At 43.1% G+C, this 14,732-nt stretch overlaps 1 protein-coding gene across 3 annotated transcripts in view; it reads right to left on the bottom strand.

Annotated features, from left to right (window-relative positions):
• The window catches only part of LOC146205123 (uncharacterized), a 168,637-nt gene that overhangs the window by 85,630 nt on the left and 68,275 nt on the right, over nt 1–14,732 (bottom strand). For all 3 annotated transcript variants that reach the window (XM_084589816.1, XM_084589818.1, XM_084589817.1), the window contains exons 11-15: nt 10,772–10,862; nt 8,446–8,565; nt 7,063–7,251; nt 2,961–3,095; nt 2,699–2,854 (exon numbers count right to left, since the gene is read on the bottom strand). In XM_084589816.1, the coding sequence (XP_084445942.1) occupies nt 2,699–2,854; nt 2,961–3,095; nt 7,063–7,251; nt 8,446–8,565; nt 10,772–10,862 (691 nt within the window). The remainder of the gene's footprint in view (nt 1–2,698; nt 2,855–2,960; nt 3,096–7,062; nt 7,252–8,445; nt 8,566–10,771; nt 10,863–14,732) is intronic.

The raw sequence follows: 14,732 nt of genomic DNA, 5'->3' as shown, positions 1-14,732 counted from the left end.
CTCGAATTCAAGCTATTAATGTCCAAGGCAACACGTAGCAAGTGAGCGCTTATGGAACGGCCGCCCACGACACAGTCAAGGGCATATCACTTAAAGACAGCGAAGCTGAAATAATGCAGCAGGTCGTAACCAAGTACAACCCCCTCGCCGCGGGTGCGAAGCGTATCGGAAATACGACGACAGTCACCGTAGTGTTCAATGGTATCAAGGTTCCTAAGAATGTGCGATACGGATCCACGCTGTACCCGTGCAGTCTCTACAAGAAGCAAATAGAAGTTTGCAAGGTATGCGGCAAGATCGGCCACAGACGCGACGTGTGTCCTACACCGAATGCACGCGTGTGCCTTGCATGCGGTGCTTCTAATCCAAGAGAGGGCCACACATGTGTCCCCAAATGCAAGCTCTGCGGTGAGCAACACCCCACCGGGGACCGCGTCTGCAAAGCCAAATACAAAGTTCCATACGTCGTGCGCCGACGGAGATGGGAACGCCGTAACGCATAAGAACAGCAAAAGGAAGCAGTCGAACGCAGTAACGCCGAAGAACATCACAAGCAAGCACTCGACTCAAGCTCGTTTCCACGTCTCGGACGCTCTCACTCGCACAGTGCTTCCCGTAACGAATCCCGAAGAGCGTCGCGCAGCGCGTCGCGTGACCGTGACTCATCTCACAGGAATAAACTGCTACTACTGCTAGCACATACTGCTACTGTTCATACTGCTAGTTCATACTGCTAGCACATTTTGCAAATTCTCCAGGCCTGCCCCTAGGGACCTATGTAAACTATCTTGATATACTTCTCTAACTTGAGAACCGATGAGCCTAGCTCCATGAAACTTAGCAGTTTTTCAAATGTGTGTACTATGAGCATACCCTGAAAATTTCATTCAAATATCTCAAAAAATAAAAAAAGTTGGTGTTCAAGGGTAGCCTCCCCCCTTAAAAGCAACAGCTTACAATAAGCAGTGGCAAATGCACTTGCAAGGGTGGCATTCAGTGACACAGCAAGCATGCTGCTATTGTGTACTTGTAATACAAACAACCACGAGGAGGACATAAACAACCTCCTTGAAGGCCGCAGAATTCCAGCCATAACTCGCAATGGGCTGCAACACCTCTTTTGTGCTCCCATGACCAGGAGGACGCGTACACACAACGAAGGGAGGATGCCACCGTCGCATGTAGCATGCGCACTATTCAGGATGTGGGTGACTTGATGCACTTTGACGGCAACATACCCAGACACAAGTGCCAAAATGACTGCCACGGGAGAGAGGTGGCACTGGTGTAGTGAGAGCATACTTTAGGTGCACTTCCCTATACAATCAAAACCAGATACACTGGAGTGCAATGCACTCCAGCCAAAAAATGTCATGAATTCGTCTCATCCGAAGTTTGCATCAAGTGGGCTCATATCACAAATATTTTGCTGTAGAATTAGCTTTACACTCATAGTGTGCCATTCTGTGCAATCTACATGAAAATAAGTGTGTGAAATGAAAAATAGGTTCCATTTCTTTAAGAGAGTCCACTGTAATTCAGTTTGGGTTTTGCTTTTTGTTTTCGAAGTACCATATATAATCTCAAATCAACCCCCCCCCCCCCCCCCCCCCCCCCCCCCCCCCCCCCCCCCCCCCCCCTTTTGTTGCAGAGTTTACTTTAGTGGTGAGACGTTCGACAAATTTTGCACAGTATTTCTCACTGTCTGTGCTGCTGTGTGCACAACTATGCCAATGCATGCTAAGAAAGTGTGGTGTTCAACGTATCCTCTTTATCATGCCAGTATTGGCTGATGCAGTCTTATCTACATCTGTTATCTACAGCTCCACTACAGTGTCTCTCATAGTCTGAGTCACTTTGGGACGTTAAGCCCGCAAACCAAACCAACTAGTATGTGCTTCCTCTACTCTTCGAGGATGCTTCACCGCACGGGTCACAGTCCGTGCTGTGAACGTAACATGCACCACTGTTACGCTTTTTCTACGCTTCAGGTCTGAAAATCAAGTCTGATTAAAGCCTTTCACCACTTGATAGATTCAAACATGAAGTTTACCAAGGTATATTGATGCATTCAAGTACCGCCACTGGTTTGGAATTCACACTAATGAGCAGTACATTTATGCTATCTTGTACACATTCTTTTCAATCCTGTGCTTGTGTCGATAGATTCCCGAGCACTGGCCAGTGCTGCCTGAAAAGAGGATTGACAACACTCATGGGTAGCCTTTTATCCTCTTTAGATTATTTACTTCGTAAGCTTCTGCCAGGCGCTCCTCATACTTTTGATTTAGCGACACTGAGGCTGCCTTAAGTTCAACACGTTAAAGATGTGCCCTGTATGGCTTTCCAACACTCTTCAGAAACTTTATAGTGATTTGCACCTACGTAGCATCGCCCTATAATGCTTCAAGTGTGCTTTTGCCTCATGTAGGTTTGGCACATTTGTTCTTAACAAAGAGGCTCGATGGTGAAGTATGTGCTTGTTTTCACAGCAGGATCATTAGAACAGATCATGTAGTTCATTGCAGACAGTTTCCTAGGTCCACTGAGCAGTAAAACCAGGTTCTGCCAAATTTGATCACAAAACTTCAAGGTTTGAAGCAGGATGGAGCAGGGAAAGCATTTTGGAATAGAATGGAGCAAATGGAGCAGCACTTTCACTCCAGTTTCTTTTAAAATTACCAAAAGTGACCTATACCTCTGGGGCGTACTTGTCCAGGAGCCGTTCCCCATCATCCAAGACCAAGTGACAGCATCGGTTCAAGTTCACAATTAGTCTTTTGTAGTTTTCCAAGTAACGAAGAAAACTGTTTGGAGTTGCCACCAGGATGTCGCAGCCATTGACAATTTCAATCTTAACAAAAAAAAAAAAAAGCAGGCAGTCATAGAACATTTAACAAGATGCTGTTCATACATTTGGGGGACAGTGCTCACACCAAAATAAACGACTATGTTATCACCTCCTTTCCGTTTTCTGATCCACCACCATAAAGCATACTGCATCTGGGCCTGAGGATCTTCTCGGTCAGCAGCTTTGTTTGCTCGTAAATGCGATGAACTCCTCGCCATGTGGAAGCCAGTATCAGCATCAGAGGCTATGTAAACAAAAAATCAAAAAGTAATTAACTAGCTTACGATTTATAACAGTACTGCACACATGAAAGACCTTGCAAAGGATAATAAACCATGAAGAGAATGTCATAAAAGGCATGTTAGAATGCTAAAAGCTTGTCGTGCTTTAAGCCTAACTTCAGATATGTTATCTCCCTGTCCACCTGAATAAGATATCGAGAAAACATGATAAAAACCTCTAACTATCCACTAGCATAAGCTGTGCCAAGCATGCACTCTTTTTTTGTCCGGACAAAGTGACAAATATATGATGTGGTGCCACCACAACTTTCTCAGCTTGTCGACAGTTGCCCAGTATTGCCCATGACCAGGCTTATTAGAGAATAAATGTAATGATTTGTCTTCTTGCACAACCGAGCTCCACATATTCTGCCTCTGCAATGGACATTCCGCAAGCTGACTGAAGCAACTTATCCACAGCGAGAATTTCAGTATTTTGCCAACGACTGCCTGTAAAGCGGACTGCTTTGTGTCCTTTATCAGCGGTCACTATTGCTGCTAATTTGCAGAAATATGCCAGCGTCTATAAAAACCAATTTAATGTAACACTCATTTTCTCCATCATATGTCTTAAGGCAGATTTTGATTTCACAATGAGCTCCTTCAAAGTGATTTCACTCCTCTCAAGGAAAGCGAACATCTCTCAAAAGAGAATTCTCAAAGGACCCTGTCATCACTGTGGCAGATGGGAAGGCTGTCAAAAGCTTCCAATTCGATCCTTTACTATGCTAAACTAACGTGAGTCAATGCGAAGATTTACTTTCATCACTTCCTTTTTGTCCCCCCCCCCTTTAAAGTAGTTCACAGAGTCGTTTAAAACTGACACAGTATCAAACAATAAAGAGTGATGGTACTCCTTTAATGCAGTTTTCCAGCACAAGAGGCTGCCCAATTCTTCTGTTGGGATATTTAAAGTCTCCATACAATTTTTACAGAGTTTTCGCTCAAGCATATTCTACCCAATGTAACCTGCAATGTACTACAGGCTTTTAGTTTCTTCACTGGTCACCTTCAGGACTACACCTGAGCCCACTTTCCACAGGTGGTGCAAGTACACCTGGGTTTGGGCAAGATACTTCAAAAATTACCTTCGATACCTAGTATACTTGATGCTCTGAAAAATTGTATTTTCGATACCGATACAAGATACAGAACTGAAATCAATTCTTAAGACAGACACTCGATACTGTATTGTTGGTACATTGATACTTTACTGAAATAACAAATATAATACATGTGATATATTACGATTACCGAAGTTTACATCACTGAAATTCTAATAATGACAAATCTGTTAATATGATTAGCTAAGTTAGGAATTTCTCTGCAGATTCTGGAACCTCTAGTGAATTACTATTGCGCACTTTTTCAGAGAGAGATTTGCTCAGCTTTGTGCGCAGCTGGCCTTGTTAGAATTTATGATTGGACTTAAGCCATGAGCATTTTGACACAGGCAATCTAGCAAACATTTCTTTGTTCTTCATACAAACCGATCTGTGAGCACTTGCCTGCATACGAATCAACCTGTAACTTTTTCTGTCACTTTCGGTTTTATACTATGCATTACTTAACCAGTGGCCTCTGCCTTTGCTCCGTGCTGAAAAATGCAAGCTTCATGCACTTAGGAAACCAAACCGTTATTTTGCCACTATTGCTATAACAAACTTTTGAAGCTGACCATTCGTTAAATGCTAAAGTGAAAACAACAAAAAGCAGAATTACTGAACATTTTTTTATTAGGCAAAAAATATCTGCCACCTTTATTTTTATTTTATTTTTTACTTTCCAAACTGACTGCACCGCCCTCTTTCTGCATTCATAGCCAGCTATACTTTTCCTATGCACCGCATGCTTTCCCTCAAGACTTCAGGGCCTTCGTAATGTTGGCCTGGCCTCAGAGCTGGTGAGCCTAGCATCATGTTATATTAAAAAAAAAAAAAAAAAAAATGCCTCGTAGTCCTAGGTAGTGCGCCTGTGACCATCTCATTTCAAGTATGTCACCATGGCCACACGCACTTTACCATAACCAATTTTAGTGAAAGATGTCTATACTATAAAAGGAAAAGGATGTCTTTACTATAAAAGGAAAAGAATGCTCTTCTATGGAAGATGAAATGGGGCTTCAGTTTTTTTACTATATCAGAGTTTACTATAGCGGGGTTCCACTGCACTTCACAATGCCTTTTCCAGACAAAACACACACTGCAGTACGCTGCACAAGCTGTCTTCCAACAGCAACATCAGCGACTGGAAAGCTGCAGGAACATCTGCAGCTGCTTCTAAAGGCTCACAACTAACAGCTTATAATGCGATCTATATGGCATATTACTCAACACAGAATGCTAAAGATGGAAGAATGTTAAAGATGATGGAATGCATCACCAGCCTACATAGCTTGCGGAACAAACATCTGGATGACATTTTGTGAAGATGGAAATGAGGAAAGCCACGAGTCAGATGCACGTCTCACACAGTTCAGATTTAAAGCGCGGTCTCACTTTTGCCGCAGCCCAAAAGGCTGTGAACAGCAGCTCCTGATTGTCCAATGGAGCAAATGCAGTGACTATTGGGTAGTGCAGTCTCCATATACGTACAGTAGTACCAATGAGCCAGCTCGTAAAATTGTCTGGGCCCGTATTCCGAGCTTACGTCGTTATCGCAGTGTCGCTATCTCACGTGACCTCGAGTCATCTAATTGGTGGAAACGCTGAAACATGATGTTGCCACCTTTTCCGGTTCCGTAGTGGCAACACCCAGTTCCGGCGTTTTGACCAATCGGATGACTCGAGATCACGTGAGATAGCAATACTTCGATAACGACGCAAACTCTGAATATGGGCCCTGGGTTGCAGAGTAATATCAAATGTTCTTTTCTTTAGACTCATATTGCAACCAAAGCTCTCTTAGACCTATCAGGGTCACCATGTAACGAAACTACAACACAAACCCCCTTAAACTTGCTAGTCCTAATAGTTTAGTATCACAACAGGTGACTGTGGCTGCCATTGCTTTGTTTGAAGAAGCAAAAGCATCACTAACATACAATTTTATTGAGCACACAAAGTTCAATAGATGGCGAACATGAGCGAAATCCTACTCATGCCATAACTCCTTCTGCATGCTACAGCATTCAGAACGCAAAGGACAAGACAGTGAAGTCTCAGCAAACTATTGCCTGCCCCACTTTCCTGTAGCACTGCTACTAGTATGAAAGAGTACTGAACAAGCCTCAGTTCGCAAGCCGAGCCAACAAGTGGAACTGTCTCGCCTGGACGAAGGCAAGTCTCCTTGTTGAAATGTTGGCAAGCCGCCATCCACATAAAATGCATGCAGATAGAAACAAAGATAATAATAATAACGGCTTGGGCTACATTTCGTGCAATACGATTTCTTGGTACCTTTTCCAGACTGTTCAAGCTTATTGGTCAGAATCTGTTTCAGGAATGGTTACCTGCTAAACTGATTAAGAGACTAACTGCAACCTCAAACGAAAAAAAATAAGATCGCGCTACAGGGACCTCAGAACTTTGACAGAAGGAGCCCTATACAAAGTGCATCGACATCATCATACAAACAAAAAACTGTTCAGTCAAAACACAAACAAAGCATTTGGAAAGCAAAAAATTAATGCTATTTTTTTTCTTTCTCTGCACTAAAAATTTAAGAAACAGTAACAGGGTGACGTCAAAGCTTGACACTTGATTTGAATATGCACTGAAAATTTTATTCTATGCACAATTCAAATTAAACATTCAATAGAGGAACTTTTCTTCTAAAAATAATACTAAGCACATAAATGTACACAGAATGCAATCAGTATGGTCCAACTGCCTTTCTACAATCCGTTTAAATGAGTGAGGAAAACTCTACTAGCTAAGCAAGAATTCGGAAGTGACACACACCCTAGAGAATTATCCTCACTACACTCACCCCAACTCCTTTAGGTAGCAGCTTGTAGTCTGTCTCCGTCAATATCCTCGACACGAGTGGAATCAAGTAGGCATGTGTCTTGCCTGAATGCGGAGGCCCCACAGCAATAACGTTCCTACCAGATTCCACAGCTGGCCACACCACTGATTGAATGGGTGTTGGAGCACGAAACCTCCGAGAGCGCAGGTTCTGGCAAAAAGAAAGGTTAATTAAGCTGCCGGAAAGACTTCACACTAGTTTGCTGCACAGGAGAAATGCAAAAGCATGCGTTGCTGCTGTAATGACCAAGTGCCTCCTATGTGCGACTAGGTGCCTCATTTGTCTTTGTCCCTCTTTATCCCTTTGTCCTTCTTCCCCTGGTCTCGTCACCTTCGTCACGTAGTCACAGGACTCTGAAACTTTTTTTTGCAGGTCATATTGTCACGTAACTGTGACATTCGTAATTAACATACTCATAATTACCCATGTACGCCTCGGTAACATACCTCGAAGACAGTTGTGCACTCACTAGATGCTCGTTATTCAGCTTTGTGATGTCAGCAACGTGCAGTGTCGCAAATTGCTCCTTACGCGTACAGTGAAACTAGCAATTGCAAAGTTAACGATATGCAGGCTATGCGCACCGCCACCAACTGCTCGCGGTGCTACGAAGCTGGCAATTGCGACGTTGGCCACGCATCCCCACAAACTGCTAACGATGAAGTGGGCAAGTATTTGGAAGATCCGAAATTCTGCACATGTTGCACAACACACTAGACAGCAAAATTTACGAATTCGTATCAACAGGATTCATAACATTGAGATTCTACAATATACACTATGCATAGAGGCCCTAGTTTCCCACAATGCCACTAAAATTCGATTTCAGAATTTTTTGTGGAATCATATGTTAGCTAGCAGCAAACTTTTTTTTTTTCATGTCACTTTTATGTCTTACATCGATAAGATAGACAAAATGATGGGAACATGAATTTTTGCACCTGGTACTTGCGAAAGATGGAACCTATACATAAACAAACTAAGCTCTGCAAATTCTTTATTGTTCTTGTTCTTCTATTTGCTCAAAGCGTCCAATCAATGTCAAGCATTGCACCTCAAATGAAGTCTTCAAGCTCGTCTGAACAGTCACAATGATGCACTTTTGAAAAGGAATAATGTTACCAGACGTCCTTAGTGTCAGTTAATGACCAGCCTCAATTCCTCTGTTCACTCTGTCAGGCCAATCAGGAACGTAAGTGAGCTGCAGGTGAGCACCACACATTTGCATGACTGCACCCCATTGCCGACATGAATTTTTCATGTTCGGGGGAGATAAAAAGCAACTCAAGAAACCCAGTCCAACGATCTTTCCAGAGTATAATTCGCAAATTACAAAATACTTACTGCTTTCAGATGTTTAGAAATTATTGTCTTGTCCAGGTGCTCTTGAGGTATAGGCACTTTGACGCCATGACACAAGAGGTGCCCTTGGCAGTACGAAGAATCCATCAATTTGTAAGCATCCTGAAAGAGGCCGGTTGTCAAAAAAAGAAAGTTGTGGATTATGCTGCGACACCAAGCAGGAACCATTAATGGGCAACTCAGGTTTTTGTTTTTTAGTACTGAGTTCATAATCCACCATTCCTTAAAATCGGCCATCTCCGGCACAAAAAGAAATTAATTTTTGAAAATATATGTAGCAGTATTTTAAAAGAAAAAAATTTATAAACCATAGCAAAAGAAAGTTTCGGTCACTCGTGACATCGCAACATACACAGCTATAATGTCATGGGTATGGCTGCAAAAAGAATCATGCATGGCTTAATTAGTTAAACTGGCAATTGTAAGTGAGAGCTGGACTTGCTATTTGTCCGACAAATTCAAAAGCAAGCTGAAAATTTTGTCCTACAGCAGCCGCAGAGCCAATATAGATGGACACGCATCCAGTTACATCACGCACCCAAGGTCACTCGTCGAAATCTCAAATGCCACGAATTGGTAATCTTTAAAATTGATTTGGGCTCCAACCAAACACCGCAGTTCTGCGAAACTTTGTACAAAATGAGCAAAACAATCTCAGAAAAACCTACCATGAAAGTCTGGGGAGGTTGCAAAAAGCACCAAAGTTGCCTTAAAATACTAAGAAAAGACACGCGTCTAAAAGCAATTGCAAAATCAATATTGGTAGGAACTTGGCACTCCAGATTTTATTCAAGCCCTAAGAATAAAACTTTTTCTCTTCTTCCCTCTCACTACTGTACATGCCTATGAAGTGCTTAAGGACATATATTACGTCCTCACAATGTCTGCGTGTTCATTTAAGCTCGCCTCAATAGTAAAAATACAAGTGCCAGCATGAGCTAGTATCCTAGCTGGAAAACAAAGAACACATATACCAGTGCATCATGACAGTATTCTCACACATGCTTTTAAACTGATGCAGCATTTTGCATGAGAATGTCTTAACAGGCAGGTGCTGCATGTGCTCTGCTGGGCATAACGGCCATGCAAAGAAAGCCTCTGGTACTGCACACTACACTTTAAGTGCAATTGTCAAAGAAAGCAAAAGTATTTGAGCATCTGCCTTTTCTTTTGAGGAGCTTCAAACTTCAAAGCAAACATGCTAGGGCAGCAGACAGTTTTTTTTTTGCCTCTGATTTCAAGACAATTCTCCAAGATGTCACAATGTACATGGCTTCGACACAAAAACTGGACGTCTGATTACAGTGCAGGTTTAACTCAGTTTATAAATAGCCCAACAAAGCAATTAACTCAACCTGGTGACTGCTCCAGTAAAAAAAAAATCTTACAACAGATGGCGACCCAAGTGCAATGCAAAGAACTGCTTGTACCTATGCAGCCTTTTGCCCAAGTCACACACACCCATCCCCATCCTAACTTTTCCCAAAAATGCAAACAAGAAAATGAGTAGACCACTGAAGATGGCTTTACAGGGAATATGCTAGCATTAGAGCTCTAAGCTAAATTTACTTTGCGCGTTTGCGGCCCTTTTGTTGTTGCTTATCAGCACATCACCCCCGACGCTCATTGGTGGCTGTAGACACCAAATTTTTAGAGCAGGCTATGAGCCCATTTTTGAATCCGATTTCTGTGGGTGGTGCTCTGCAATTGGTCCTTCATGGTCACCTCATAACTGCATTTGCCGATCATGAAATTTTGCGTCTCACTGCCGTGGGGTTACGATGAGACAGGAAGACGACACCCCAGAATTTTTTCAGTTTCAGGCAGGCCAAGGAAGACGTTTCTTAATCTGACTCTTGAGGGTGATGCAGTATGGTGTGCTGTGTGGTCATGTAACCTTTACAATGTCATCACTACCTCAAAAAATCAATGAATTTCGTCTCTCGTGGCAGTGAGGTTTAGATCCAACAGGAGCTCACACTACCGCATTAAAATGATTCAGCCAACTAAAAGTATCAGAAGTGCTAGCATTTCATCTTATGAGCGCAGATATCTTAAGGGAGTAGGTAACAGCAGACTAAAACAATAAAATTGGTCATTAGACGACTATCTAGTCCATTCTAAAATGAATGGTTGGGATAGTTCTTATTCATGGTCAAAAGGCATCACAAAAACAAAGGCAAAAAAGGACTGACACAGTGCAAGCACTTGCTCACAATGCTTGTACCACAATTATCACTTAAGTCTTTTTGTCATTTCTTGACCACAACTGCACTTTGATGCCTGCAAGGCATCATACATAACTTACATAGTTAGTAACAAAATCCACAGGACCGCTGAAAAGTTCACTGGGATCCAAATTTGATTGAAATTCAGAGCTGCTTTGGAAATCATGGAACCTGCAATACAATAACCAAAGGGCACATTAAAATGTAAATAAGTGAAGCATTCCAGAAGAAAGGCAATGGCTTTCTAGACACATGCATTTCGTTAAGGTGATCATGAACGGACCTCTTAAACCTTAACTTCAAACTTCAGTGTTCAGTTCGACACAAGTGCCTGAAGTCAAGTACATGCACGTCATACACACACAAAGATGAAAATACCGATCGCACCCAAAAGAAAATTAGAAAGGAAAATTCCCCTTCTCAGCTTTCAGCAGTTGCAAACCTCAGCATTTACTGCAGCAATAATGTTTTTGGACTGACCCAATGTTTGATAAAAAAAATACGAGGAACACTCAAGCTCCACGTTTGAGGGCATGACTCGATGGTGTAGGCGGCTAACAGAATCTCCACTTTAACCAAGCCCTATGAATGTGCCTGCATAGCCTAGGTGTTGCGTGGCTGTCAGCATCCAAGAGCATTGGAAGGTTAATTCCTATTCCCCCTTCAGATATGCAACACAAGTTGGCAGCAGCCCTAAATCTCTAATAAAGTTGCACAAACCCCTGAAGAATGGTTACAACTTTCCAGTGCCATGAATGTGATTTTTAAGGCAAAAGACTAAGCTTCATTGTTGTCAGCAGGAGCTGTCGGCAGAGGGTGTCACGCTTTCGAGAATGAGAGTTAAAGATAAAGTAATAAACCTTATCTCTACCGGGAATCGAAATTCCATCCCTTGGAGCCCCAGTCCAGCGTTTTACCAACTGCGTCACGCCCCTGATCATGAAACGCTGTTCATAATTCCCCTTGTCTACCGTGAGGATGATAGCGGGATTCCGAGAGTGACAGATACTGCGCCTTTTCTTTCCTGTAAATGAATTATAGAACACCGGTGAACTTTAATGCCTTCAATGAAATGCTATTGTGTTTGACAAGGGCTGCGCAATGTACCGCCACGACAGGTCATGACGTCAACAAGCGATTCATAGATTTACGAAGCTGACCCTGCCGGGCGTCCGATCCAGGCATCCGTGCGGCACCTTTCATTTGCCGCTTCCTCTAATGCCACAACACAGCGAACAGAAACAGACCCAGATGTCCAGGAGGCGTTAGTACAGCAGGCATCAGCGGCGTTTCAAATTGACTTACATGATAGAAAAAGCACAGCATCTGTCGCAATTCTGCATAGACACAAGTACCACGCCGTAAAGGAAGGGAGGAAGATGGGAGTGAAGAGTGGGAGATCCATAGGGCTACAATCCACAGCACTGTAATGGCTTCTCGCACTTTAGTGGTCCAAAAGGCCCTCTAGAATTTTTTTTTCTAGCACTGACCCCAGATTTTCTGGTTAATAGGACTTTTAACGGTACTGATCACAATAACTAGCGAACAGGATAACGAAGTCCACTGTGTAGAGTAAGAGTCCCAATTGCATGCCACAAAAATGAACACATGCAGTTTCAGACTCTTGCCAAAGTAGAAGACCTGATCTGTGTATTAAATCCATTCCATCATGATATTCACACTTTAATGTGGCAAGGTTTAAGGGCCCATCTTCATAAATTTCAGCGTTGTGCCTCAAGCAGGTGCCCTGCCCGGGTACTAACTGGCTGGTATCTAACTAACCACACTGCATGCAGTGTCGTTAGCAGCATCCAACATGGGAATTCCCTCTCATATGGAGAAGCAAGATTGGAATCAAACCTAATGGGACCACTGAATCTCGAGTCAGACACACACAGGCCATGCAGGCACGTCGGAACATGCTCCGGAAGACACAGACACTCTGTAGATAAAGGCTGCGACCTTTACAACATGCAGGGTATCTCTAGGTCAGAGCACTATAGCCATGAAATGATTCGAAGGAGGAATGGAAACTTATCAGTGGATGCCTTCTGGCGTTCCAGGTCTGTCTGATGCAGTTTCAACGTCAATACTACAATTTGACAAACTGAAGTTCTGTGTCAATGTTCCTGCCATTGCTAAAAAAAAAATTGGCTGTGGTTTGACCAATGGCCATCCTGATTAAAATTGCAGAAGCAACATCTGCGGCAAACGCAACGGCGACGGCACCTTCGAGTCACCGCACCGCGGATGAGTCTAGCGCGCCAGCTGTGTAACGTCACTCCTTCCTGGCTCATGCGCAGCTGGCGCAACAGCGGCGGCATCTCTGTCACCTGTGCAGTGGAGGAGTCAGTGGCGGCTCCGACGCGGCTCTCCAGCTGTACTCCGTGCAACGTCACTCGCTCCTCGCGCATGCACAGCTTGGCTCATTGGGGGCTCCGCGAAATGGCTCACCGACTAGCGTAGTGTTGCTTCCGCAAAAAAACTTGCCTTTAGATGCATCAGACTGAGGAAACACCATTTCTAGAAGGCTGTGGTATGCAACACAATGATGTAAACTATGTGCATGCGTCATCTTACTTGGCTCATGAAGGGTTGCAAATTCCACAGGCTAGTTCCTCTATTGCCCACTGGATGGCTCTAGCTATCCAGGAGTACTTCAAAAGTAAGAAAATTTGAATTTTGAAACCATCGACAAAGGGATCAACAAACCTATTGACACTTTCTGCAAAGAGTACAGACATAAAATTTTGATCACAAGTATTTTTTCTTGCTAATGATACGTTATGACACTGCTGTACATGAATAACCTCATGGCATTCACCTGCGACCACTAAATAATCTACAATTGAATTTTGTTCTCTTATTTGTTTTAACAGCCAAACGACAGCTATAACATCAAAGTTGCATATACACCATGTGAGGGATGAAAAACTTGCAATATAGTCCCTCCTTCACTGTTTTCGTTCATTACAACACTAAGCTAGCCTGCCTCAAGAGGCAGAATTATGAGTGAATAAGCAGCGATGACACCATTGTTTTTTCTCCTTAAATAACCTATATGGAACTTTCAACACCACAGCCATCACTTGGCTGTTTGAAACTGAAACCGAAGCAGGCAATAAAGGAATTCGATCATAGATTGTTTAGCGCTCAGAATAGATTAAAATATAGTTGCCAAAATATAAGCTCAAGAGTTGATGCCTCTGTTTTTTGACGCTGTCAAATATCAAATCCTGACTTTATTTACAGTTCAGTAGAGTAATAAGACGCTAACTATGGCCCCTAGTTACCAGTACTGCTTATTTTTTTTCAACCCTTTGAGTGTTTTTGCCATACAAGTACTGTGGCCAAATCCCATCCCGCGGGGCATTTGCCATAAGAGGAGACGCATTTACGGAAGATGCTGCTATCCTATCTCCTAGAACGTACAAGTTTTGAGAAATGTCTATGCTGCCATCTAGAGGGGAGAAGAAAACTGACCACGATTGTTGTTTGCACGCTGTTAGCGGTGGCTTGTTGGAATTCTTGCACTTACTGGGAAGAACTGCCACCTGCAAGAACTTACAAGTGTTCAAAATTGTTTACGCTACCCCTTTGAGGGAGAAAAAGATAGCGACCTTCGGTGCTCCGTGCGGTTTGTGGCAGCTCACCCTCGTGGTTTCGTTCTCACCGCACAATCACAACGAAACTGTGAAAGTTGACCTTTTCTTTGTTGGGACGCTAGCGGAGGCCTATGAAAACCAATTTTCATCTTTGCTGGTGCTTTGTGTCCTTGTCCCGGAGTGTCCTTGTTCTTCTATATAGTTAGTTTCTTGCAGTTCACATGCCTAGCAGCACTATGATATGGTCGCACGCGCTGCATTTCTTTTTGAAAGCCAGACCGTGCCCTCGGGCTTGGTTTTAACCCCCTTAGGTCCAGCCCTAAATTCCGTCACAACCAATCACCACAAAACATCGACCGTATTGGTTGGTTCTGATGTCCAGCGCCCCCTTCAACTTTAAGATGACTAAACCCTCTAAAAGGAAAGGCAAAACTCC

This window comes from Amblyomma maculatum, chromosome 1 (genome assembly GCF_055883805.1).
Source record: "Amblyomma maculatum isolate TAMU_Amacu chromosome 1, ASM5588380v1, whole genome shotgun sequence".
NCBI lineage: Eukaryota > Metazoa > Arthropoda > Arachnida > Ixodida > Ixodidae > Amblyomma > Amblyomma maculatum.
Note: the sequence above shows the minus strand (reverse complement) of the source record. Positions and strands in the feature narration are given on the sequence as shown.